At 41.9% G+C, this 23,155-nt stretch overlaps 2 protein-coding genes across 11 annotated transcripts in view; both read right to left on the reverse strand.

Annotated features, from left to right (window-relative positions):
- LOC105497087 (zinc finger protein 350) overlaps positions 1-19,004 on the reverse strand; it is a 43,189-nt gene extending 24,185 nt beyond the window's left edge. For 2 of the 6 annotated variants that reach the window (XM_071087694.1, XM_071087692.1), the window contains exons 1-3: positions 3,861-4,592; positions 1,321-1,434; positions 121-446 (exon numbers count right to left, since the gene is read on the reverse strand). The gene's annotated coding sequence lies outside the window, so the exon portion shown is untranslated. Of the gene's footprint in view, positions 1-120; positions 447-1,320; positions 1,435-3,860; positions 4,593-18,957 lie in introns of those variants that run through there. The other 4 variants (XM_011767822.3, XM_011767820.3, XM_071087693.1 and 1 more) reach the window with 3 other exon arrangements.
- Positions 8,358-19,084, reverse strand: LOC105497089 (zinc finger protein 615). Of its 5 annotated transcripts, none has more exons than XM_011767826.3 (6): positions 18,958-19,074; positions 18,067-18,104; positions 14,060-14,263; positions 12,531-12,657; positions 12,168-12,263; positions 8,358-11,013 (listed from the first exon to the last, which is right to left on the reverse strand). In XM_011767826.3, the coding sequence occupies exons 3-6, from the start codon at positions 14,072-14,074 to the stop codon at positions 9,056-9,058; spliced, it is 2,196 nt and encodes a 731-aa protein (XP_011766128.2). In that variant the 5' UTR covers positions 14,075-14,263; positions 18,067-18,104; positions 18,958-19,074; the 3' UTR covers positions 8,358-9,055. The 5 variants fall into 5 exon arrangements, with proteins under 5 accessions (XP_011766128.2, XP_011766129.2, XP_011766130.2 ...); XM_011767827.3 differs by lacking the exon at positions 18,958-19,074 and adding an exon at positions 18,807-18,936; XM_011767828.3 differs by lacking the exon at positions 18,067-18,104 and having other exon boundaries at positions 18,958-19,084.
- Positions 19,085-23,155: the final 4,071 nt, after the last annotated feature.

Genomic DNA, 23,155 nt, shown 5'->3' on the forward strand with positions numbered 1-23,155 from the left:
CTCCCCACCATTACCCTATAGTCCGGCCACATCCCGCTCACAAAGATGGTAAAAATAGTAAGCAATAAATACTAAGAAAACTCAGAGACCAGTGCCAGTGCGGGTCCTCTGTATACTTACTGAACAGAGGACTGGGTCCACTCTTCTTCCTCTATACTTTGTCTGTGTGTCATATTTCTTTTCTCAGTCTCCACAGGTGTGGAGGGGCAGGTTCCCTTCAGGCAGGTGGATCACTTGAGGCCAGAGTTCGAGACCAGCGTGGCCATCATGGTGAAACCCCGGCTCTACTAAAAATACAAAAAGTAGCCAGGCAAGGTGGCACATGCTGGTAATCCCAGCTACTTGGGAGGCTGTGGCACAAGAATCACTTGAGCCCGGAAGGTGGAGGTTGCAGCTGAGCCAAGATCCTGCCACTACACTCCAGCCTGGGCGACAAGAGCAAGACTCTATCAAAAAAAAAAAAAAAAAATCAATAAATGGTACTGGGGATGGGGACAGAAGGTTAAACTACCCCTCACAACATACACAAAAACCATTTAGGATCAACTGTCAATTTCAACAGTAGAAACATATCAATAAAGCTTTAAAGAAGATTAATTTAGGAGAATCTCTCAATGTTATTAAGGTATGGCCAGATATTTTAAACAGGTCACATAAAGCACCCTATAAAGCAAACTCTATTCTGCTAGGGGAACAACCACTTTAGAAAACAGTTTGACACTTATTTTGACTAAGTTTATACACACCCTATAAAGCAGCAATTTTATTCCGAGGCGTGCATCTAGGTATATACCTCTGCCTCCCCCAAATGAGAGCACATATGAACCAAAGGACATTTACACAAATTTTCATAGATGCATTATTCATAATAATACAAGCTTTAGGCAATACAAATGTAATTAATAATAGAAAAAAACCTGCTATATTTTACATAATGGAATGTGATAGAAAACCTATTATACTTTTGGCCCAGCCTGCAAGAATGCTTTTTATATTCGAAGCAGACGCCGCATCGATCCTAAGCGCCACCTCCATCCTTTACAAGCAGAGTGATCCATAACTTGACAGTTAGGACACGGTCGTTGATCACCACAGACCCTTAGTCATTGTATTCACACCAAAGGGACGCGGCCCACAGACAGGGGGATCACAGACTCCCACCAGGTATCTCCCAAATGCCTGCACCCCGGCGCTCCCCGGTCTTCCTGCGAAACACTACGTGGTCCAGGATACAACACGTCCTCAGACCTCCCAAACCTTCCACTGAGACAAAACCTGAACTGGGACAAAAAACTTTCAGAGACAAAACCACACACTGACCTCTATCTTCTCCAGATCCACAAGGAGGGCCTCAACGTTACACTTCCGTAAACTGCTTCTACTTCAGGAGTCCTCGCACAGGTTTATGGTCCACCTACGGCGGCCGAGGAGAACCTAAAATGTTAAAAGAGCAAGGACAACCGCATTTACGGCGTTTCCTAGGCTGTAATATGGCCGCGCCCACAGCTGTGGCTCCATGACGGCAGCCATGTTTGAAAATCAGACGTACAGAGGCAATGGCAGGTTTTTGAGCCAGCAGACAGGGAAGATGAGAAGTCACTGAAATCGCCTCGTTTTCTGGCACTTAAAGTCTTGAGAAAAGGGGCAGATTTTCAGAGACTCAAGCTTTATCAGGCAAATATGGGGCAAGCTAAATTTCCTTTAGCGCTTTGCCATCCACTTTGTTAAATTAAAAAAAAAAAAAAAAGATTTTGAAAAAGACAAGTAACAGTGCAGCCAGGTGTAGGTATCCCAGAGAATGAATTGGAAATGGAAAAGGTAACACATCAGGTAGAAAGGGAAAAGGCAACACATCAGGTAGGCAGACACCCACGGGAAAGCGTCTGGCAAAAAACAGCTTGCAGGAAGCGGTTTTTGAGAACAGAAAAATAGCAAGTATTCGGGGTGGGGGGTGAAGAAAGAAAAAATAATTGTAATTTTCTTGAGGCAGAGTCTTGCTCTGTCCTCAGGCTGGAGTTCAATGGCAAGATCTCGGCTCACTGCAACCTCTGCCTTCCCCGTTCACGCGATTCTCCTGCCTCAGCCTCCCGAGTAGCTGGGACTACAGGCACGCACCACCACGCCCGCTAATTTTTGTATTTTTAGTAGAGACGGGGTTTCACCATGTTGGCCATGACGGTCTCGATCTCCTGAGCTCGTGATCTTCGTGCCTTGGCCTCCCAAAGTGCTGGGATTACAGGCGTAAGCCACCACGCCTGGCCTCGAAAACATAATTATTATTTAAAGAAGAAGAAGAGGAAGAAGAAGAAGAAGGAAGAAGAAAGAAGAGGAAGAAGAAAGAAAAGAAGAAAGGAAGAAGAAAGAAGAAAAGAAAGATTTCGAGAAGGAGTTACGATGTGAGCCTGGCCATGACAGACTAAAGGAAAAGAGGAGGCACCTTAGTTAAGATTGGGGTTGGGCCTCCTAGGAAGGCCACTTTTAGTAAAGGTGCCAATGGGAAGAGCAGAACCAGAATTGAGAGTATAAAAATACTAAGAGCTTTTTGACAAAAGTGCCAAGACAATTCAATAAGGATAGTCTTTTCAACAAGCGGCACTGGGATAACTGGATATCCACATGCAGAAAAATTAGTTAAGACCCTTAAACCATACACAAAAGTTAACTTAAAATAGATCATTGATCTAAGTGTAAGAGGTAAAAGTATAAAACTTAGAGAAGAAAAAGGGAGGTAATCTTCATGGACGTGGGTTAATTCTGAGAGGAGAGTAAAGGATGAGCCATAAAACGAAATAAAATTAATAAAGTGGACTTATTTTTTTTTTTTAAGTTTGTGCTTCTAAACACAACATTGAAGAAAGTGAGGTGGGGCACGGTGGCTCACACCTGTAATTCCAGCACTTTGGGAGGCCGAGGCAGGCGGATCATATGAGGTCAGGAGTTCAAGACCAGCCTGGCCAACATGGCGAAATCCGTCTCTACTGAAAATACAAAAATTACCCGGACGCGGTGGGACCGCGCCTGTAATTCCAGCTACTCGGGAGCCTGAGGCAGGAGAATTGCTTGAACCCGGGAAGCGGAGGTTTCAGCGAGCCTAAATCGCGCCACTGCACCCCAGCCTGGGTGACAGAGCAAGTATCCTCGGTAAAGACACCACTTCGTCACCCTGAACCACTCTGATTTTTATGGGTGCAATGAGAAGAGTGGATGCAGGAAGACAAAGTTTTTTAATAGAAACCTTCAGGACAGATTTGGACTTGAAAGACTGACAGGAAGTGTTTCCAGCATCCAGTTAGTCTCAAAGCAACCACTAACCTTCAACTGCACACCTCAAAGCCTCCAGCCTCATTACATTCTCAAACACAGACAAGCCCCGTCTTCCCTGAAATAAAATTGCCTTCAAATTCAATTTAAAACTTACTGCAGAGGCACTCCTTTGACACTCCTCCCCCTAGACCTTTCATTCACGCCACTCCTTTTCCTAGCTCGGGCTTCTCTGTGTCTGAGCCCCATATTAAATTGCAAACCTGAGCAAAAAACTGCATTCACTGAGAGACACTTTCCATCCAGTTTTCAATTACTGAGACCCATGAAGAGTGAATATGTAGACCCCAAGTTCTGTCCGTGGGACCCTCAGTCATTAAACTCTTAAAACTAAGCCTTAACCTTCGACCTCCCAAGGGTCCCTTTCTCACACCCATATTCCTCGGTGACTAAACTGAAATAAAACCCCTGAACACGGACATTCGCATGCATTTCCACTTCGTGGTCCCCACAAGCTCCCCATCCGGATTCACACGCTGCATCAGGCTCTCAAGGCTACAGTACCAGCTACCAAAGGCCGAACACATATCAGAACCTACTTCCGATTCTGGAATTCTGGCGCTGCAACCCCATCCTTCGCCATCTCTAAGAACACCGAGAGGCTGGGAGGCGGGCTTCCGGAGAGGGATATGCGACGTTTCCCAAAGTCCAAGTTCTAGCTTTGAACATTTTATATGAGGTAACATAGGTGTTTTACCTCATAGAGCATATTATGTCATTTCTGATGGGAGTGACCGTAACGGTTGCCATGGCTCAGGGAGGTGGGAAGAAATGCAAATGTCTTTGGGGGACTCCAGTACCCTCCCTTCCTCCTTCCAAGGGACTGTCACGACACTGCGCTAACTGCCTAGGTTTTCAGAGGCCAGAAACTATCTAAGGAGCAAAATGGAAAGATGGCTGCATCCCTGAGCCGTTTGGCAGCAGCACCACGGGAACCACCATCTTACAGAAAGTCCAGGGTCCATAAAACAGAAGAAACTGCAGACAACTGGCTGGATGAGGTTTGTAGAAGCCAAGATGTCACTGGGGCGGCCACAACAAAAACACTGAAGGTTTCAGTCCTGTTCAGGTCTCACTGGATGTGCTGTGAATTTTAGTAGTAAAAGGAAAAAGGAGTTGAAGATGCAAAATGTTCAGGTTCCAACAGCAGCAAAAATAACATATTTGCAAATAAACAGCCAAGAGTCATTAATACTCAGAAAACAAAGCAGTCATTAAAACTAACTCTGAGTCCGCCCTAGTGAAGAATAGTGGACAATAGCTTCAAAGCCAGTATGATAAATATATTAAAAAACATAAATGAAAATATTTCAGACATATTTGTGTTTAAAGGAAAATATGGCAATAATTCCATAAAAGAAAATCTCAATAAAGACATTGAAAATAAAGAATCCAATATAAATGTTCGTGCTGAAAAATACAGTAACAATTAAAAATTCACATGACAATATCACCAGCAGATTGCAATGTCAGAAGAAACGTTGAGCAAATTTGAAGAGCAAAAGAAATTATCCACCAGAAAGAAAAGAAGAAAAGTTTTAAATACTTGTAAGACATCAGATGTACCATTTTTTTTAAATAGAGCTGGAGTTTCGCTATTTTGCTGAGGCTGCTCTCAGACTCCTGATTATCAAGCAATCCTCCTGTCTTAGCCTCCCAAAGTGTTAGGATTACAGGCCTGAGCCACAACACCCAGGCCAGATAGGAATCAAAAGAAAAAAGTTAACAAAGAATATTTTAAAAGATAATAGCTAAAATTTTAGGATTACAAAGGAACTTCCTGAACCTGGTTAAGAAAAAAAAAAAGTAAGGCCGGGCGTAGTGGCTCAAGCCTGTAATCCCAGCACTTTGGGAGGCCGAGACGGGCGGATCACGAGGTCAGGAGATCGAGACCATCCTGGCTAACGCGGTGAAACCCCGTCTCTAGTAAAAAATACAAAAAAAAAAAATAGCCGGGCGAGGTGGCGGGTGCCTGTAGTCCCAGCTACTCGGGAGGCTGAGGCAGGAGAATGGCGTAAACCCGGGAGGCGGAGCTTGCAGTGAGCCGAGATCCGGCCACTGCACTCCAGTCTCGGCGACAGAGCAAGACTCCGTCTCAAAAAAAAAAAGAAAGAAAAAAAAAAGTAAGTAAAAAAGATTCTATAGCTAACATATTTTTAAAGACTGAATATTTCTCCCCTAAAATTGCAAACATGGCCAAAATGTCCACTCTTACTGTATCTATTTAACAGAGTGGAAGCCCTAGCCCGTGAAGAAACGTAAGAAAAGAAAAAGAAAACACTGGAACGCAGAAATATCACTGCCCGTCTTCACAGAAGACATGATTATACAAATATAATCCCAAGGAGTCTACAGAACTAGACAAGTGAGTTTAGCAGTCATAAGGTGAAAAGTCAACACACACTCAAATTTTATTTCTAAAGAATAACAATGAACAATTGGAAGCTAAATTATGAACACAAGAACATTTGTAATAGTTCCAAAAATATGGCCAGAAGCAGTGGCTCACACCTGTAATCTCAGCACTTTAGGAGGCTAAGGTGGGCAGATCACTTGAGCCCAGAGTTCGAGACCAGCCTAGGCAACATGGTGAAACCTCATCTCTAAAAAAAAAATACAAAAATTAGCCAGGTGTGTTGGTGCATGCCTGTAGTCGCAGCTACTTGGGAAGATAAGCAGGAGGATCACTTGAACCTGGGAGGTGCAGGTTGCAGCGAACGCAGACTGCACCACTGCGCTCCAGCCTGGGCAAGAGAATGAGGCTCTATAACAAAAAAAAAAACACAAAAATAATGGCAGGCCAGGCACGGTGGCTCACGCCTGTAATCCCAGTACTTTGGGAGGCCGAGGCGGGCAGATCACAAGGTCAGGAGATAGAGACCAGCCTGGCTAACACAGTGAAACCCCGTCTCTACCAAAAATACAAAAAAAATTAGCCAGGTGTGGTGGCGGGTGCCTGTAGTCCCAGCTACTTGGGAGACTGAGGCAGGATAATGGCGTGAACCCAGGACGCGGAGCTTGCAGTGAGCCGAGATCATGCCACTGCACTCCAGCCTGGGCGTCAGAGTGAGACTCCATCTCCAAAAAAAATAAAAAAATTAAAAAATCACTGCAAAAATATGATCCACTTAAATATTTACCAAGACATAAATAATGTATATGCTATAAATTCAGAAACACTGACTTAAAAAAAAAAAAAGCAAGGAAAGCCTAATTAAGTGGAGAGACATAGTTGAAGATTCAACACAGTAAAGATGGCAAATAAACCAACTTTGATTATACATTTAATGCAATCTCAATAAAACTCCCAAAGGACTTTTTGTGGATATAGACAAGCGTATACTTAAAATTTATACAGAAAAGCAAAGAAACTAGAATAGACAAAACTATTTTGAAAAAGAAAAATAAAGCTGGCAGACTCTACTCCATTTTATGACTAAAATCACGATATGACAATAATCGCTATATGGTATTATTAGTGGAGTGATAGACATGCACATCAACAGAATAGAGTCAAGAAATGGACACAAGAACAGGCAACTGATTTTTACAAATGTTCAAAATCAATTTAATGGAAAGAGGACAGTGTTTTCAATACTGTTGAATCAACTGGGCAACCATAGGCTGAACTTTAACCCTTACCCTGTATACAAAGATCAATTTAAATGGATCATATTGCTAAACATTAAAAGCAAAACTGGCTGGGTGTGGTGGCTCACACCTGTAATCCCAGCACTTTGGGAGGCCGAGGTGGCCAGATCACGAGGTCAGGAGATCGAGATCATCCTGGCCCACATGGTGAAACCCTGTCTCTACTAAAAATACAAAAATTAGCTGGACTTGGTGGCATGTGCCTGTAATCCCAGCTACTTGGGAGGCTGAGGCAGCAGAATCACTTGAACCCAGGAGACGGAGGTTGCAGCGAGCCAAGATTGCACCACTGCACTCTAGAATGGGGGACAGAGCAAGACTCCATCTCAAAAACAAAAGAATACAAAACAAAAAAAATACAACAGCATCAAGTGGAAGAATGCGGAGCAACTGAACCTCTGTATATATTGCTGGTGTGCAATGAAACACCACTCTGGTTAGTATCTTACAAAGGTAAACATACACTTACCTTATAACACATGAATCACACTTTTCAGTAATTATCCTAGAGAAATGAAAAATTGTGTTCACGCAAAGCCTGTGTGCACAAATGTTCATAGGATTTTTATTTGTAAAAATAAGAAAAACTGGAAACAACCCTAAAGTCCTTCAGTGGGTGAATAAACAAATTGTAGTATATTCATATCATAGATTATTAGTGACCAATAAAAATAAAACAATGCTACACAAAACAATTTGGATGAATTTCAGGTTAATTTGCTTTAGGTCAAATAGCCAATACCAAAAGGGTACATGCTGTATGATTCCATTTTTATAACATGCTACTAATGACAAAACTAAAGATGAAAAGATTTCTGATTGCTAAGGGTTAGGGTTGAGGAGAGGTTGTGACTATAAAAAGGTAGCATGAGGGAGTTTGCACTGATGCAAAATGCTGAATCTCGATTGTGGAGGTGGTGACATGAATCAATATATTTGATAAGATTTCTTAAAGCTACATATAAAAACCAAACAAAAATGCACGCATGTTAAAACTGGTGATTTCCAAATAAATTCTGTAGTTAACAGTATTGTAACAATTTCACTTTCCTGTATTTGGTAATGAACTATGCTTATGTAAGGTGTTATCTTTGGAAGAAGCTGGGTTAAGCGCATTCAAGAATCCTGGGATATTTTGGTAAGATTTTGTGAATCTAAACTTATTTCAAAATAAAATCTTACACATCTTATTTATATTAATTTCATAACACCTGATGTTACTTATAAACTTAAACACATTCAAGTATGTTCAATTACACTTATGAATTGAATATACTGTATCCAGTTTCATTCTGAAGTACTTCAGTTATTCTGAAATAAGACAAACTTAGAACCAAAGAAATGAAGGAGTTAATCATATAACAAAATGAGGCAGGCAAAAAATATTCCTATATTGTATACAATATTAAATTTTAATTCATGATTAGAGGAAGTCACAATTTAAAATGTATAAAATCAGTGACAAGGCAACTAGGAATATGGCTCAAGGTATCCTGTTCCCAAATGCACATGAGGCTATTATCTTCTAAGGTTATAATTGTGACAGAAAGCTCTCATCCATCATTTTGTCAAGGCTTCTTTCTTGCATTAAGTTCTCTGACATTTTCCTGAAAGTCTTGTACATTGAATGTTTTCATAAGTTATTTTCTGCATTATTTCCTGGCACATGATGAGGCAAAACATTTTATTGAAAACCCTGCCATATTCACTGCCAGAGGAAAGTATTTCTCCAGTGTGAACTCTCTCAATCTATTGAGGTTTTATTTTTGGGCAAAGATTTCCCTATAATTATTACATTTCCACCAATTAGTAGCTTATTCATGATCTATGATCACTTCTGAGGGGGTTTATCCTCCTACCAAAGGCTTTCATAGTCTGCCACATTCATAGGGTTTTTCTCAGTATACAATTTTTAGACATAATGTCCTAAAATATTTTCTCAAATGTTTTGTACTGTTTTCTCTGACACAAAATATGAGGTAATTGATCACTAAACAAACAAACATAGTCTGCATTCACGAAATTACTCTTCTTTGCAGATATCTTGAGGGCCTACACTTGGCAAGAGGCTTTCCCAAAATGACTACCTGTGAATTCTCTTGTGTTTAACAAGGATAGACAAGTGGGCAAAAGCTTTCCCACAATCGCTACATCCATAGGGCCTCTCTCCTGTATGTTTTCTTTGATGAACATTGAGCCCTGACTTTGTAGTGAAGGCTTTCTCGCAGTCACTGCATTTGTATGGTTTCTCTCCCGTGTGAATTCTCTGATGTGTAATAAGATCATTTTTGCGCAAAGAGAATTTTCCACATTCAGTGCATGCAAAGGAAGTCTTTCCTGTGTGAAATCGCTGATGTTGTATGAGGCATGTCTTCTTCCTGAAGGTTTTATCACATTCATTGCATTTGTATGGCTTCTCTCCAGTATGAGTTTGCTGATGTATACCAAGAGTACTCTTCATGGTGAAGCCCTTTCCACATTCATTGCATATATAAGGTTTCTCCCCAGTATGAGTTCGCTGATGTGCAATGAGCATGCTTTTGCCAGTTAAGCCTTTGCCACATTCACTGCATACATAGGGTTTCTCTCCTGTATGAGTGCGCCGATGTACATTGAGATGACTCTTCTCAGTGAAGCCTTTTCCACACTCATTGCAAATATAAGGTTTCTCTCCTGTATGAGTTCGTTGATGTCCCATTAGCCGGATCTTTGCTGGAAAGCCTTTTCCACACTCACCACATACATAGGGTTTTTCTCCAGTATGAGTTCGTTGATGCACAATAAGGCGGCTCTTCACAGTGAAACCTTTTCCACAATCATTGCATGTATATGGCTTCTCTGCAGTATGAGTTCGTTGATGTACAATGAGGTCACTCTTCATGGTGAAACCTTTTCGACATTCAGTGCATACATAGGGTTTCTCTCCAGTATGTGTTCGCTGATGTCTGATGAGTGGGCTCTTTAAGGCAAAGCCCTTTCCACACTCATTGCATTTATAAGGTTTCTCTCCAGTATGAGTTCGTTGATGTACCATGAGACAGTGCTTCATTGAAAAGCCTTTTCCACATTCACCGCATGTATATAATTTCTTTTCTGTATGAGTTTGCTGATGTGTGATAAGACTGTTCTTCAAGGTGAAGCCTTTGCCACATTTATCGCATATAAAGGGTTTCTCACCGGTATGAGTTCGATGATGTGCAGTAAGACGCCTCTTCTCAATGAAGCCTTTTCCACATTCACTACATATATAAGGTTTTTCTCCTGTATGAGTTTTCTGATGTGTAGTGAGACTGAACTTTGTAGAGAAGGCCTTCCCACATACACTGCATCCGTGGGGTTTCTCTCCTGTATGAGTTCGTTGATGATAAATGAGCCGACACTTCTTGATGAAGGCTTTCCCACATTCACTACATGTGTAAGGTTTCTCTCCCATATGAGTTTTCTGATGTATATTGAGCTGTGATTTCTTGAGGAATGTTTTGTCACATTCAGTGCATTCATAATGTTTCAGTCCTGTATGAGTTCTCTGATGGTCCATTAGCCTGGATTTTCTGGAGAAAGCTTTCCCACATATACTGCATACATGAGGTTTTTCTCCAGTGTGAACTCTCTGATGATCAATAAACTGAGACAACTTGAGGAAGGCTTTCCCACATTCACTGCATACATGGGCATTCTCTATGTCATGAGTTCTCTGTTGCTTAACGACCTGGGACTTATTAATAGGTTTTGCAATTGCAGGAAACTTCATTTCAGTATAAAATTGTTTATGGTTAGCATGAAAAAGGGATTTCCCATCTCCATTAAACTCAGCAGAGTTCTTTAGGCCAGAGCTCCTTTTCTGGTTTTCAAAACTTAAATTTGATTTTAAAGGTTTTTCATGTAAGTCAAAGGTATCAGGATCTTGCTTCAGCAGGAGATGACTTTTGTTCTGATTAACACTATTTCCAAACATATTCTGTTCATGGCATTGTTTCACACTCTTCTGAATACTTTGATTTTGCAAGTGATGCTGCAGAGGATCATCAATTTTCCTGATTTCTAGGAAAGAAGAGAACAGTCAATCACTCCATCTTCTTGTTTTGAAATAAACTATTTAAACTATTTTTAAAAACTGCCTTGGTGTGAGGTGACTAGTGAAAACCCTATTTTATTTATTTGTTTTTTGTGTGTGAGCAATAAAGCTTTTTAATAACCTGGGTGCAGGCATACTGAGTCTGAAACTAGGTGCAAGCTTTCAGGCTGAGGTGGGAGGATCGCTTGAGCCCAGGAGGTCAAGGCTGCAGTGAGCCTGGGTGACAGATGAGACCTTGTTTCCAAAAAAAAAAAAAAGTATGGAGAAACTCAGTATTCAGTATAGGAGGAATAAGAGAACTTAAGAACCACATAGATGCCAATTAGAGACCAGGTTATCATGGGCACAGCATCCAGAGTGGAGAAAATGAGGGAATAATGATTCCCAGAGTGGGAATAATGAAGGAAAATTATTATTTTCCTACTAGGGCAGGAAGATGCAGTAGGCAGAAAAAAGTCATGAGTGCAAAGGTCTCTCTTTCTGGAGAGTCCTGGAAAGTGGAATTTCATAGCAAGAGAGGTAATACACAAGCAGAGACAGAGTGACAGTGGACGAGAAAAAGCAGATTTGAAAATCCTAAGAAGATAATTATGTAGACAAAAACAAGATGTGTATAAAATAAACAAAGATGAAATCTCAAGGAAAAAAAAGTGGAGGCCGGGCCTGGTGGCTCACGCCTCTAATCTCAGCACTTTGGGAGGCCAAGGCGGGCAGATCATGAGGTCAAGAGATCAAGACCAATATGGTGAAACCCCATTTCTACTAAAAATACAAAAATTAGCTGAGCATGGTGGCACGTGCCTGTAGTCCCAGTTACTTGGGAGGCTGAGGCAAGAGAATCCCTTGAACCCGGGAGGCAGAGGTTGCAGTAAGCCAAGATCGTGCCACTGCACTCTAGCCTGGTGACAGAGCGAGTCTCCATTTCAAAAAAAAAAAAGAAAGAAAGAAAGAAAGTGGGGCATATTTTCCATACTACAACAAAAAAGAGCTCTTCCTGGGAAGAAGGAGTCATGGAGGGGCTGTTGCTGTGTCTTCAGATGCCCTCACTGCTTTGACGTCTGCTCTGTGTGAGCAGAACATGATGTCTGTGGCTGTCCACCTGGCTGGTCCTCTCACTCACCACAACAGATTCGAGTGTAGATTTCATCTTCTGTTGTGCAAGGTTCTTCTCCTTGTTCCAACTTGGATAGTGCATCTGGTTTGCTGGCTTGATACCCTGGTCATGGGAAATGACAGAAGATTTAGACAAATCGAATGGGGCTGGCAATGTTGAAAAAGGAGAGTGTTACATTTTAAGAACTACACAGGTGTCAAGTCTGTAACATCAAGGCTTTTCTGTCACAAGAAGGTAGATTATACTCTCTTATGTGGGGCGAGAGAATGATGTGAGAATCCACCACTTCAGAGTACTGCAGGTAAGCAGCTGAGAAAGGAAGGCCACTGACTGGGCACCATCTGAGTGACACAGGGCAGCTGTCCTCACCCACTGCCACCAGGTTGCTGTAGTTCTCCAACATCACGTCCCGGTACAGGTCCTTCTGAGCAGGGCTCAGGAACTGCCACTCCTCCCAGGTGAAGTCCACAGCCACATCCTCCAGTGTTAGGGATTCCTATAATAACACACTCCTGTTTAATGAAGTGATTCTTTTGCTGATAGGAAAAGAATGTCAAGGAAGTCATTCTGCTCATTTTCCCCATATAGGAAGCTGGTGGGGTTTTTTCCTCAGTACATTGTGACAGAATAAGAATCCTAGTAAAATATTCTGTAATTGTGCAGTCATCCATTCATTCAACAACATTGAAAGTCAAAGAAATGTCTGTAATACACAGCTATCCAATCCTCTTGCTAGTGAAAGAACATCTATAATATATAGCATCTATTTCCCAATACCAAACTAGTTATAAGTATATGCTAGTTACAAGTAGATGAATAATACAGATTCTTAAATTCACTATGAGCTTTCAGGCCAATATCAAACTCTGCAATGAAGACATGGCAGATGCCAGTATCACCAGATAATGCATACTAAATAACTATGGTTAATATAGTTAACCATATTATTATTTTATTCTGAATGAAATAAAAGAAACTATATAAAACACGTATAAAGCACAAAGATTATTAGATGATTAAGCAAATTTATTTTTTTGTTTGCTTGTTTTGTTTTTTTGAGATAGAGTCTCACTCTGTTGCCCAGGCTGGAGTACAGTGGCACAATCTCAGCTCACTGCAACCTCTGCCTCCCAGGTTCAAGCAATTGTCCTGCCTCAGCCTCCCTAGTAGCTGGGATTACAGGCGCATGCCACCACATCTGGCTATTTTTTGTATTTTTAGTAGACATGAGGTTTTGCCATGTTGGCCAGCCTGGTCTCATACTCCTGACCTCAGGTGATCCACCCGCCTCGGCCTTCCAAAGTGCTAGGATTACAAGCGTGAGCCACAGCGCCCGGCCATGATTAAGCAAATTTGGGAAAAAAAAAAATCCTTAGAATATATATGTAGACACATGTATCCACACAAATTCATATGTATGTGTATGTTATTAGACAGCATTAATAACATTAAATACAATGAAGAAACAGCTACAAGAAATCTACTTTTGCATTTATGAGAAGGCTGCAGTTAAGAACACCAACTACCACAACACCTTTGTGAAGAACTATCAAAGATGTATGTGAGTCTCAGAATGATATGCCACGAAACATTAACATCCCTCAAGAAACTGGACTGCTTTCTCACAGCTGATGTAACTTACTATGATCCTCTTGTATAGCTGTCAGAGATACTAGAGGCAAATTTACAGCCAATGTAACCTATGGGGTCCCACACAGTCACAAATTTCAACATGAATCATGTACTACGAATCCTATATCCCTGATCCTTCTTTGCCCAGATTTCTCCAGGTCCCGATATTTCCAATTTATACTTTTCTGATTAATTACCTTGATTTTTACAAGACTCTAAAAATACAATGGAGAATAAAGGAAGGAATAAAACAAACCAAAAGTCACCTGGGCCTGCATCATTGTCTCCTAAATTTGGGAAATGACTGCTAACTTGGATGTTCTGTATTTGTCTCTTCTGAATCAGCTCTAAATTTCTGTTCAGAAACTTCAATCGCCAATCAAGGATGTCCCCAGCAATGATGACACCCAAGTCTTGGAAACTCTGCCTCCTTCCTTCACTTGATTTCTCCTGTTCTCAGCACCTGTGGGCTGAAGAGCAAATTACTCTGAGTGGTACATTCTTTTTAGGCCCAGATGTTGTCACTGTTCCTATATGCTCACCTTAAATCAAGGCCCCCAAATATCTGTCTGTTCTTTTATTTAGTGCTCCAGAAGCTTTTATATCTGGGCTAGTAAAATATAATATTCTGAGTATAGGGGAGGTACAGCACCCTTCCATATAAAGTTGACATAGTATGATTACTGCTAGTAAGTGAAAGAGAATGTGGGAAAAAGAATCATCACACATGATGCCCAGCAGGAGGGCAATCTTCAGGCAGATCAGTTTTAGGAAAGAGGTCACACAAACAGCTAAGATGCATACATTTTGTATTTAAAACCATGTATACCCATCTACCTTTTCCAGAGGTCTTTTTACATTCTAGGATGCATATACTATAATTTGAGAACATTGTCCTAAGCAATTGATAAGCACTATCTTATTTAAATTATTCATTACCATCCACATCTTGAACTTTTTTTTTTTTTTGAGACGGAATCTTGCTCACTCCATCGCCCAGGCTGGAGTGAGTAAGACTCCAGTGGTGTGATCTCTGTTCAATGCAACCTCCATCTTCTGGGTTCAAGCAATTCTCCTGCTTCAGCCGCCCAAGCAGCTGGGATTACAGGTGCATGCTACCATGCCCAGCTAATTTTTGTATTTTTAGTAGAAACAGGGTTTCACCAAGTTGGCTAGGCTGGTCTTGAACTCCTGACCTCAAGTGATCCACCCATCTCGGCCTCCCAAAGTGCTGGGATTACAGGCGTGAGCCACTGCACCCGGCCGCCATGCACATCTTGATACTTGCAAAGTATTATAAATGTATAAAGGATACTCAGCAAAAATATCCTTGAGGAATTACATATTACAACAAATCCTAATGGATATTCTTCAAGCAAAAGAAAGATGACTCCAGTGCAAGCAGAGGAGCAAGGTCTGAAGAGCAACAAAATGGTAAGTAAGTAATAAAATCTAAATCAGCATTGACTGGAAAAACTTCCTGAAGTTTTAACATATATAGTGTTAAAATATTCCATAAGAACATATAAAGTAGGAAGATGGCAAACGAAAAAGTATTTTAAGATGTCTGCATAGCAGAAGACTAAAAAATACTAATTACCATAACATTAACAAATAAGTTTATATGTTATTCGTAATCAATAGTGTCAGCAATAAAACTAATTTAAAAAAAATTATTTCCACATTAAAAGAGAGGTCTATGGTTTCCGTGGCAGCTACTCAACTCTAGCTCAAAAATGCCCATATACAAAAAAAACGGACTAATGATTGTGGCCAGGTCCCAACAAAACTTTATTAACAGAAACAGGCGCTGGGAGATTTAGTCCATGGGCTCTAGTTGCCCAACTGTGAATTAGTGCAGAAAAGCCGTATCGTCACCTAAATCAACAGTCAGTAATATAGTATCCAGGACCTGAACCACCAATAAAGTCTTATGGGAACACAGCTAGATGCATTCCATGACATCTCGTCTCAGACTATTGTCACATTACAATGGCAGAGTTGAGAATTTGGGTCTAGAATGCTACTCAGTAGAATGCAGTATAAAAAATTGTCCGGAGCTGCACGCCCCGGCCATAGCGAATAATAACTGACGATTAAAAACGCCTGAGCTCTATTCATTTCCACCTTCTACCTCCTCCCTAGATTTACCTTTTTCCCTGTATTAATACCTCATAAAAGATGGCGCTCTTCCTGCTTCTTCTTCACCCACTTTTCCCGCGCCGGCGAAAATTACTACCTGACAGCGCAGGTGCAACATGACGTTCGACCAGAGAAACCAATACCTATCCGGCCACGCCTCCACTATGAGATCATTTTTGCCTTGGCCCAACCCCTTCCCCTCCAAGTGTATATAAGGCACTGCATTACCGCCATTAAACTAGACTTGATCAGAGCACTGTCTTGTCTCCATTTCTCGTATCTCTTGTTCCCCAAATTCCCACTCCCTCCTCCAGGGCCTGCTTGGACTATCCCGCGGGCCGGGAGAAAAAATCATCAAAGATGACTTTTGAATATAAGGGGCAAATTATCAGTATTTGCTTAAAATGTCTGTATTCCGTTAGTCAGGTGGCTGGATACAAAATTTAAATAGAAAAATCTTATATCCTCCTAAAGCATATACAGATCAAGAGTCAGTATTAAGAGCAGAATAATTCTGGGAATAATTTAACATTCTATTGAAAATTGCCAGTAAAGGTACCCCTGGTAACTCAAAACCCCATTTCTAGAACTTTCTGAAAAGGTAATATTGGCAAAAGTATGCTATCTGACAGGCCATTTTTACTTTCTTCACTGGATTTTTCATGGGGAAAACACAGGTTTACGTCCGAAAAATATTAGCATTCTACACTTAAAATAAAATTGCTGATGGTAGCTCAGTAATATAAGTTTATGGCTTTAAATGTTTTCATTAACAGAAAAAAGAGAGAAACAAGGCGGGAGAAAGGGAGAGAAAAAATGAATATATGTACAAATTTTACAAAAGACAAAACCATAAATAATCCTCAGAAATAACCATGGAGAAAAGATGTTTAACTCCTCTTTTGGCCAACAAGGAAAGAGACACAAGTTATGCCAATCACACAATGAGCAAGAAGCAGAATCAGGACTGAAAATTCAGGTTTGTTTCACTTCAAAATCCACTTTTACTCCACTTTATACCTAACCAAAATTATCTGTAAATCAGATGCTTCCTTATTAAGTAAATAAAGAAAGCAATTAAAAGACTATTAGTGGCCGGGCATGGTGGCTCACGCCTGTAATCCCAGCATTTCGGGAGGCCGAGGCGGGCGGATCACAAGGTCAGGAGATCAAGACCATCCTGGCTAACACAGTGAAACTCTGTCTCTACTAAAATTACAAAAAAATTGGCCGGGCATGGTGGCGGGTGCCTGTAGTCCTAGCTACTTGGGAGGCTGAGGCAGGAGAATGGCATGAACCCAGGAGGCAGAGCTTGCAGTGAGCCGAGACAGCACCACTGCACTTCAGACTGGGCGACACAGTGAGACTCTATCTCAAAAGAAAAAAAAAAAAAAGGCTATTAGTAGAATAATTCTAATTGATCATATACAGAATTATTTAGAGGAATGGTACTTATGTCTGTAACTTACTTTGAAATATACCAAAATCGACAACAAATAAGGAATGATTCACAGAGGAATGGATGAATACTTAGAAAACCAGTAGAGCTGATCTAATACAATGTTAATGGTAAAAGCTAGATGGTAGACATACTGGTAGTAACCTCAAACTTCTTTCAATATTTCCATAGGTTCAAAAATTTTCACATAAAAATATGTTAGGCAGAGAGAAAAATACTGTAATACTAAGAATTAAGTAAGATGACCAATTATAAAGTAAATATTTAAAATTAATTTATCTTTTGTTATAAATTATAAGGAAAGGGGAGTCAGAAAGCAATACACTGCAATAAAAGTAATAGTCTAGATTGAAGATTAAAGGCAGGAAAAACAAAATTCGTGGATAAATGGATAACCATAAAACGTTCCTAAAAATGATACCTAAACATTTTAAAACATTTCACTTCTATCCAATCGTATGCATAAACTTAATGTGAATGCACTTATAGTACCACCGGCTCAAACAGTAAAAACAACTTGTAAATGTTTATTACATAACATAAAGCGAAAAAGAAAATAGTACCATTTATGTAATTTATCTGAATTATGAATATTAAGCACATAACATACACGTCTAAAACTGAAATATTCTAAAAATTTGACAAAGGTTGTCTTTGAGTAACCGAGCTTACCATGGCAGAGATGTTATATTACTTGTGTCAGAAAGAACCTGAAAAGAAATATCCAAGAGGAAGACACTGGTAACTTGCAGGACAAAGGGTAGAAGCCGCATCTTAAATATAAAACATACTACTTTTAGGTATGCTAGATGATTGATCTCGCCAAAAACTTCCATTTCCGAGGATTCATCACCAAGGGGTGATGGAGGGTGCCAAAGGGGATTTAAAAACCAGTCGTGGAGAAGGGTCTTGGGCAGAAGGGGAATGCTAACGAGCATCAACTCTGTTCCAGCAGCCAGGACTGGGGCTCAACCCACCACCTGCCATGGATCCCAGGCCTCCAGAGTTGCAGCCCACATCGGAATCTGTAGCGCTACCACCACGGTCACTCGGATTAATTCCAAAACCTGGATCAGAAACTTCCATACCTTAACCCCCAAGACAGTTCCTCAATCATTTAGTCCCAAACAAAGCTGAACCAGAAACCGATTCGCTGAGAAAACAAACCCTGCAGTTCGCAATCACTGAGCCCCGCCAAAGGACAACAGCAAAGACAACAGAATGTGACTTGGGCACTGAGTAGCTGATCTCTAGAGATCTTTAACCACAAACCACACGAGGACCCTGTGACTGGTCCCAGAGGCACCCACACACACACACACACACACACACACACACACACACACACACACCCCACACACACACACCCCCATCACGGACCCCTTATAGTTCCCCTGCGATAGGAATCGCACCCACGCTAAGCTCCTGAAAGAATTCCACTGGCGTCGCCAAACGCTGGCGCCGACAGACACCAGTCCATCACCACTGTCAACGAACACGCCCGGCCACGGACAGAATTTCCTCCCCCCGTCACCACAGCGACCGCCCAGTGACTGAACTTACTTCCCAGAACTTGGTCGGCTCTGGCCTCATCTCTCGGCCTCCTCACTGCCTACGGAAGGTAGGAGGCGTTCCCAGCGTTTGCGCAGATGCAACATGGCCGCGCCCTCGTCGCCGTGGCGGCCGCCATCTTTGAGTATCTGACGTACACAAGGCAAAGGGGCCGTTTTGGCGCTGGTGACCGGAGGTGACCGGGAAGATGAAAGGGCACTGAAACTGTTCCATATCCTGGCACCTCAACCCTTCATAAATACGGGTCCATATACAGAACCTCCAGTTTACACAAGACAAAAATGGCGTGGAGGTAAATTCCTTTCACCAGCTGACTAGAAGGCTAAGATGGCCGCGACGTTTACATTTTGTACAAAGGTTAGGAAACAGTTCCTTGTGAGGGAAAAGGAGAACCGACCAAGAAGGGACGCGTCCGCCCTTTGGCCGGATTTCTAGCAGAAAGTGGCCTGAAGCGCCTTTTGAACGCAGAAGAGGGCTGCTAGCTACGCTGACGGAACAGGGGTAGCAGTCACAGACTAGGTAATGAAAACGGTTGGAACGTGCCAAATTTATGTTGGGTGAAAGGCATGGGGAAAAGCCAGTAAAAGCCAGAAAGTATAGTTCCCAAGGCGGAGGGGAGAGCCTGGGACCCAGGTGGAGCCAAATATGAGGGCAGGACTCAGGAGAAGTGGCCAGAAATTAAGGGAACAGGACCACTTCAGGGAGAAAGAAAAGTTGGATAAGAGGCCGGGCACGGTGGCTCACGTCTGTAATCCCAGCACTTTGGGAGGCCAAGGTGGGCTGATCACCCGAGGTCGGGAGTTCGAGACGAGCCTGACCAACATGGAGAAACCCTGTCTACTAAAAGTACAAACTTAGCCAGGCATGGTGGTGCATGCATGTAATCCCAGCTACTCGGGAGGCTGAGGCAGGAGAATCGCTTGAACCCAGGAGGCGGAGGTTGCTGTGGGCCGAGATGACGTCATTGCACTCCAGCCTGGGCAACAGGAGGGAAACTCCTTCTGGGGGGGGAGGGAAGGAAAAAAGAAAAGAAAGGTTAAGAAAGAGATCATATTATACTACGTGTGCCAACTGCGAATAGTATCCGCAAAGTCATGGTAATGCTGAACTGTAAATATAAATCCAACCAAACCTCGTGTATTAGAAGAATAAGGGAAAGGAAATGCCTGTGTGAATTTGTGTGTGTGATACAGATACCAGTATATGAATATACAGAGAAATTATCAAACTAAAGTCCATGTTCCATTTCCTATTCTCACCTTCTTCTCATCGTCGGTATATGAGATGTATTTTTTCTTTTTTTTTTTTCTTTTTTCTTTTTGGTCTCTCTTTTGAGGCAAGGTCCACTTTGTTGCCCAGTCTAGAGTGCCTGGGGAGATCACAACTCACTGTAACTTGGAACTCCTAGGCTCCTGAGTAGCTGGGACTGCAGGTGGCCGCCACCACACCTGGCTAATTTTTAAATTTTCTGTAGAGATGGGGGTCTCACTGTGTTGCCCAGCTGGTCTTGAACTGGCATCAAGCAGTCTTCCCACTTCATCCTCCAAAAGTGCTGGGATTACAGGTGTGAGCCACTTCACCCTTCACATGACCTATAAAGAGATCTGAAAAGAAATAAGAAAAAAGATGGGCGCGGTGGCTCGCGCCTGTAATCCTAACACTTTTGGGAGGCCTAAGCGGGAGGATTGCCACATGGCGAAACCCCATATCTACTAAAAAAAAAAAAAAAAAAAAAAAAAAAAAATTAGCTGGGCGTGGTGTCCCAGGCCTGTAGTCCCATTTAGGAAGGCTGAGGCCCGAGAATCGCTTGAACCGGGAGGCGGAGGTTGCACGAGAATCGCTTGAACCCCCGAGGCAGAGGTTGCAGTGAGCCAAGATAACTGCCACTGCACTCCAGCCTGAGAGACAGAGCGAGACTCTTGTCTCAAAAAAATAAAAATAAGGAAAAGATGATCAACTTAAAAGCTCCCTAAAATTTCCTATAAATAGCTGAAGGAAATAAACAGGACACATTTTTTTAGTGTAAATGATCCTAAAGAATTTTTAAAATACCAGTTTTCAAACAAATGCAAAGTAAACGTGACATATAAATATTTTAACCCTTATTAAGATTCTTAAAGATTGAATGACAAATCATATTTAGATTATAAGGCCATGCAACAAAGGCATTCTGTTATGCTAAGCCTCTTTAAGTCTTCCTTTTCTGCATGTTAGGTAATAATGTTGTCTATCACATGCAACTTTAAATGAAGTATTATCATACTTGTCATAATTCAAAGTTCTTGGCCGGGCGCGGTGGCTCAAGCCTGTAATCCCAGCACTTTGGGAGGCCGAGACGGGCGGATCACGAGGTCAGGAGATCGAGACCATCCTGGCTAACACGGTGAAACCCCGTCTCTACTAAAAAAAATACAAAAAACTAGCCGGGCGAGGTGGCGGGCACCTGTAGTCCCAGCTACTCGGGAGGCTGAGGCAGGAGAATGGAGTAAACCCAGGAGGCGGAGCTTGCAGTGAGCTGAGATCCGGCCACTGCACTCCAGCCTGGGCCACAGAGCAAGACTCCGTCTCAAAAAAAAAAAAAATAATAATAATAATAATAATAATAATAATTCAAAGTTCTTAAGCATTACATTATTTCTAGGTATAGGATTGTGTTTCTATATAAATTAGTAAAATGTTTTTGTAGTACAGTCTGTTATTACCCAGTTTAAACTTTTCCTTCTCTCTGAGCCATGAATTTTAAGAATTGATTCAATAGAACTTTTCTTTGTGAGAACAAATATGTGCAAGGATATTTATGGTGTTGATCTAACATGTATAAGGAAATAATTTTGTGGTTATTGCATTAATTTATTTTTACATCTCTATATTCACATCTTTGGATAGTATTCCCCATAGTGATTGACCACTGTGTCCAATAGGACAGTAGCAAGCGTAACACAAACAGAGGTGAGAAATAAGCTTGCTCATCGAGGCTTGCTTGTCTCTTGGAGATCTTCTAACACATTGTGATAAAGCCCAGACTAGCCTCTTGTTGACTGTGTAAATAAAGCCCTCATCCATTCCAGCAGAAGCCCAAATATGTGAAAACAACTGTTTAGACCATGCAGCCCCAGTCAAAATCCAACCACTAGAGCCTCCAGCCCAGCAGTCCCAATTGTTACTAAACTTTGTGGACAGGCATAATGCCATGAGTGGGTGGGAGTCACCTAATCTGCCATCCAAGTGCGTATCCCTGCTCCTAGCCAAGCAGGACTTGCCAGCTTAGGCGGTGTCCAAGTAGGGAGGGGCCCTCACTCTTGGATCACCATAAGAGGTGAGACAGTAGGGTCTGCAGGACATTGGAAAAGTCCGGCGTGCCTTACTCTCTAGGGCCACCTGGCAAGGCTACAGCTGTCTACAAACAGTGATCTCTGCCTGAGGGGGCCCCGTGAGCAGAGGATGCCCAAGGTCTTGGGAACCCACCGCTTGCACTAGATTTAATGACTACCCTGCTGGGTTTTGAACTTGTATAGAGCCTGTAGTCCCTTTCTTGAGGCTTTCTCCCTTTTGGAAGGGGAATGTTTACCCAATGTCTGTACCCCCATTGTATCTTGGAAGCAAATAACTTTTGATTTTACAGGCTCATAGGTAGAAGAGATATGCCTTGTCTCAGATAAGATTTTGGACTTTTGAGTTAATGCTGGAATGAGTTAGACTTTGAGGGACTCTTAGGAAGGCATGATGGTATTTTGCAATGTGAGGACATGAGATTTGTGGGGGAGGGGGACCAGAGGCTGAATGATATAGTTTGGATATTTGTTCTTGCCCAAATCTCACATTGAAATGTAATCCCCAATGTCAGCTGGGCGTGGTGGCTCACGCCTGTAATCCCAGCACTTTGGGAGGCCAAGGTGGGCAGATCACAAGGCCAAGAGATCAAGACCATTCTGGCTAACATGGTGAAACCCCGTCTCTACTAAAAATACAAAAAAAAAAAAAAAAAATTAGCTGGATGTGGTGGCACACACCTGTAGTCCCAGCTACTTGGGAGGCTGAGGCAGAATGGCATGAACCTGGGAGGTGGAGCTTCCAGTGAGCCAAGATCATGCCACTGCACTCCAGCCTGGGCAACAGAGGGAGACTGTCTCAAAAAAAAAAAAAAAGAAAGAAATGTAATCCCCAGTGTTCAAGGTGGGGCCTGGTGGGA

The sequence above is a fragment of the Macaca nemestrina genome, chromosome 20 (assembly GCF_043159975.1).
Source record: "Macaca nemestrina isolate mMacNem1 chromosome 20, mMacNem.hap1, whole genome shotgun sequence".
NCBI classification, from domain to species: domain Eukaryota; kingdom Metazoa; phylum Chordata; class Mammalia; order Primates; family Cercopithecidae; genus Macaca; species Macaca nemestrina.

Coding starts and splice junctions, on each gene's coding strand:
- LOC105497089 (XM_011767825.3), bottom strand. CDS start 18,987: ATGAGGCCAGAGCCGACCAAGTTCTGGGAA. Junction 12,658..18,957: donor AGCCGACCAAGTTCTGGGAA/GTAAGTTCAGTC, acceptor GTGTTATTATAG/GAATCCCTAACACTGGAGGA. Junction 11,014..12,167: donor CTACACTCGAATCTGTTGTG/GTGAGTGAGAGG, acceptor CTTCTTTCCTAG/AAATCAGGAAAATTGATGAT.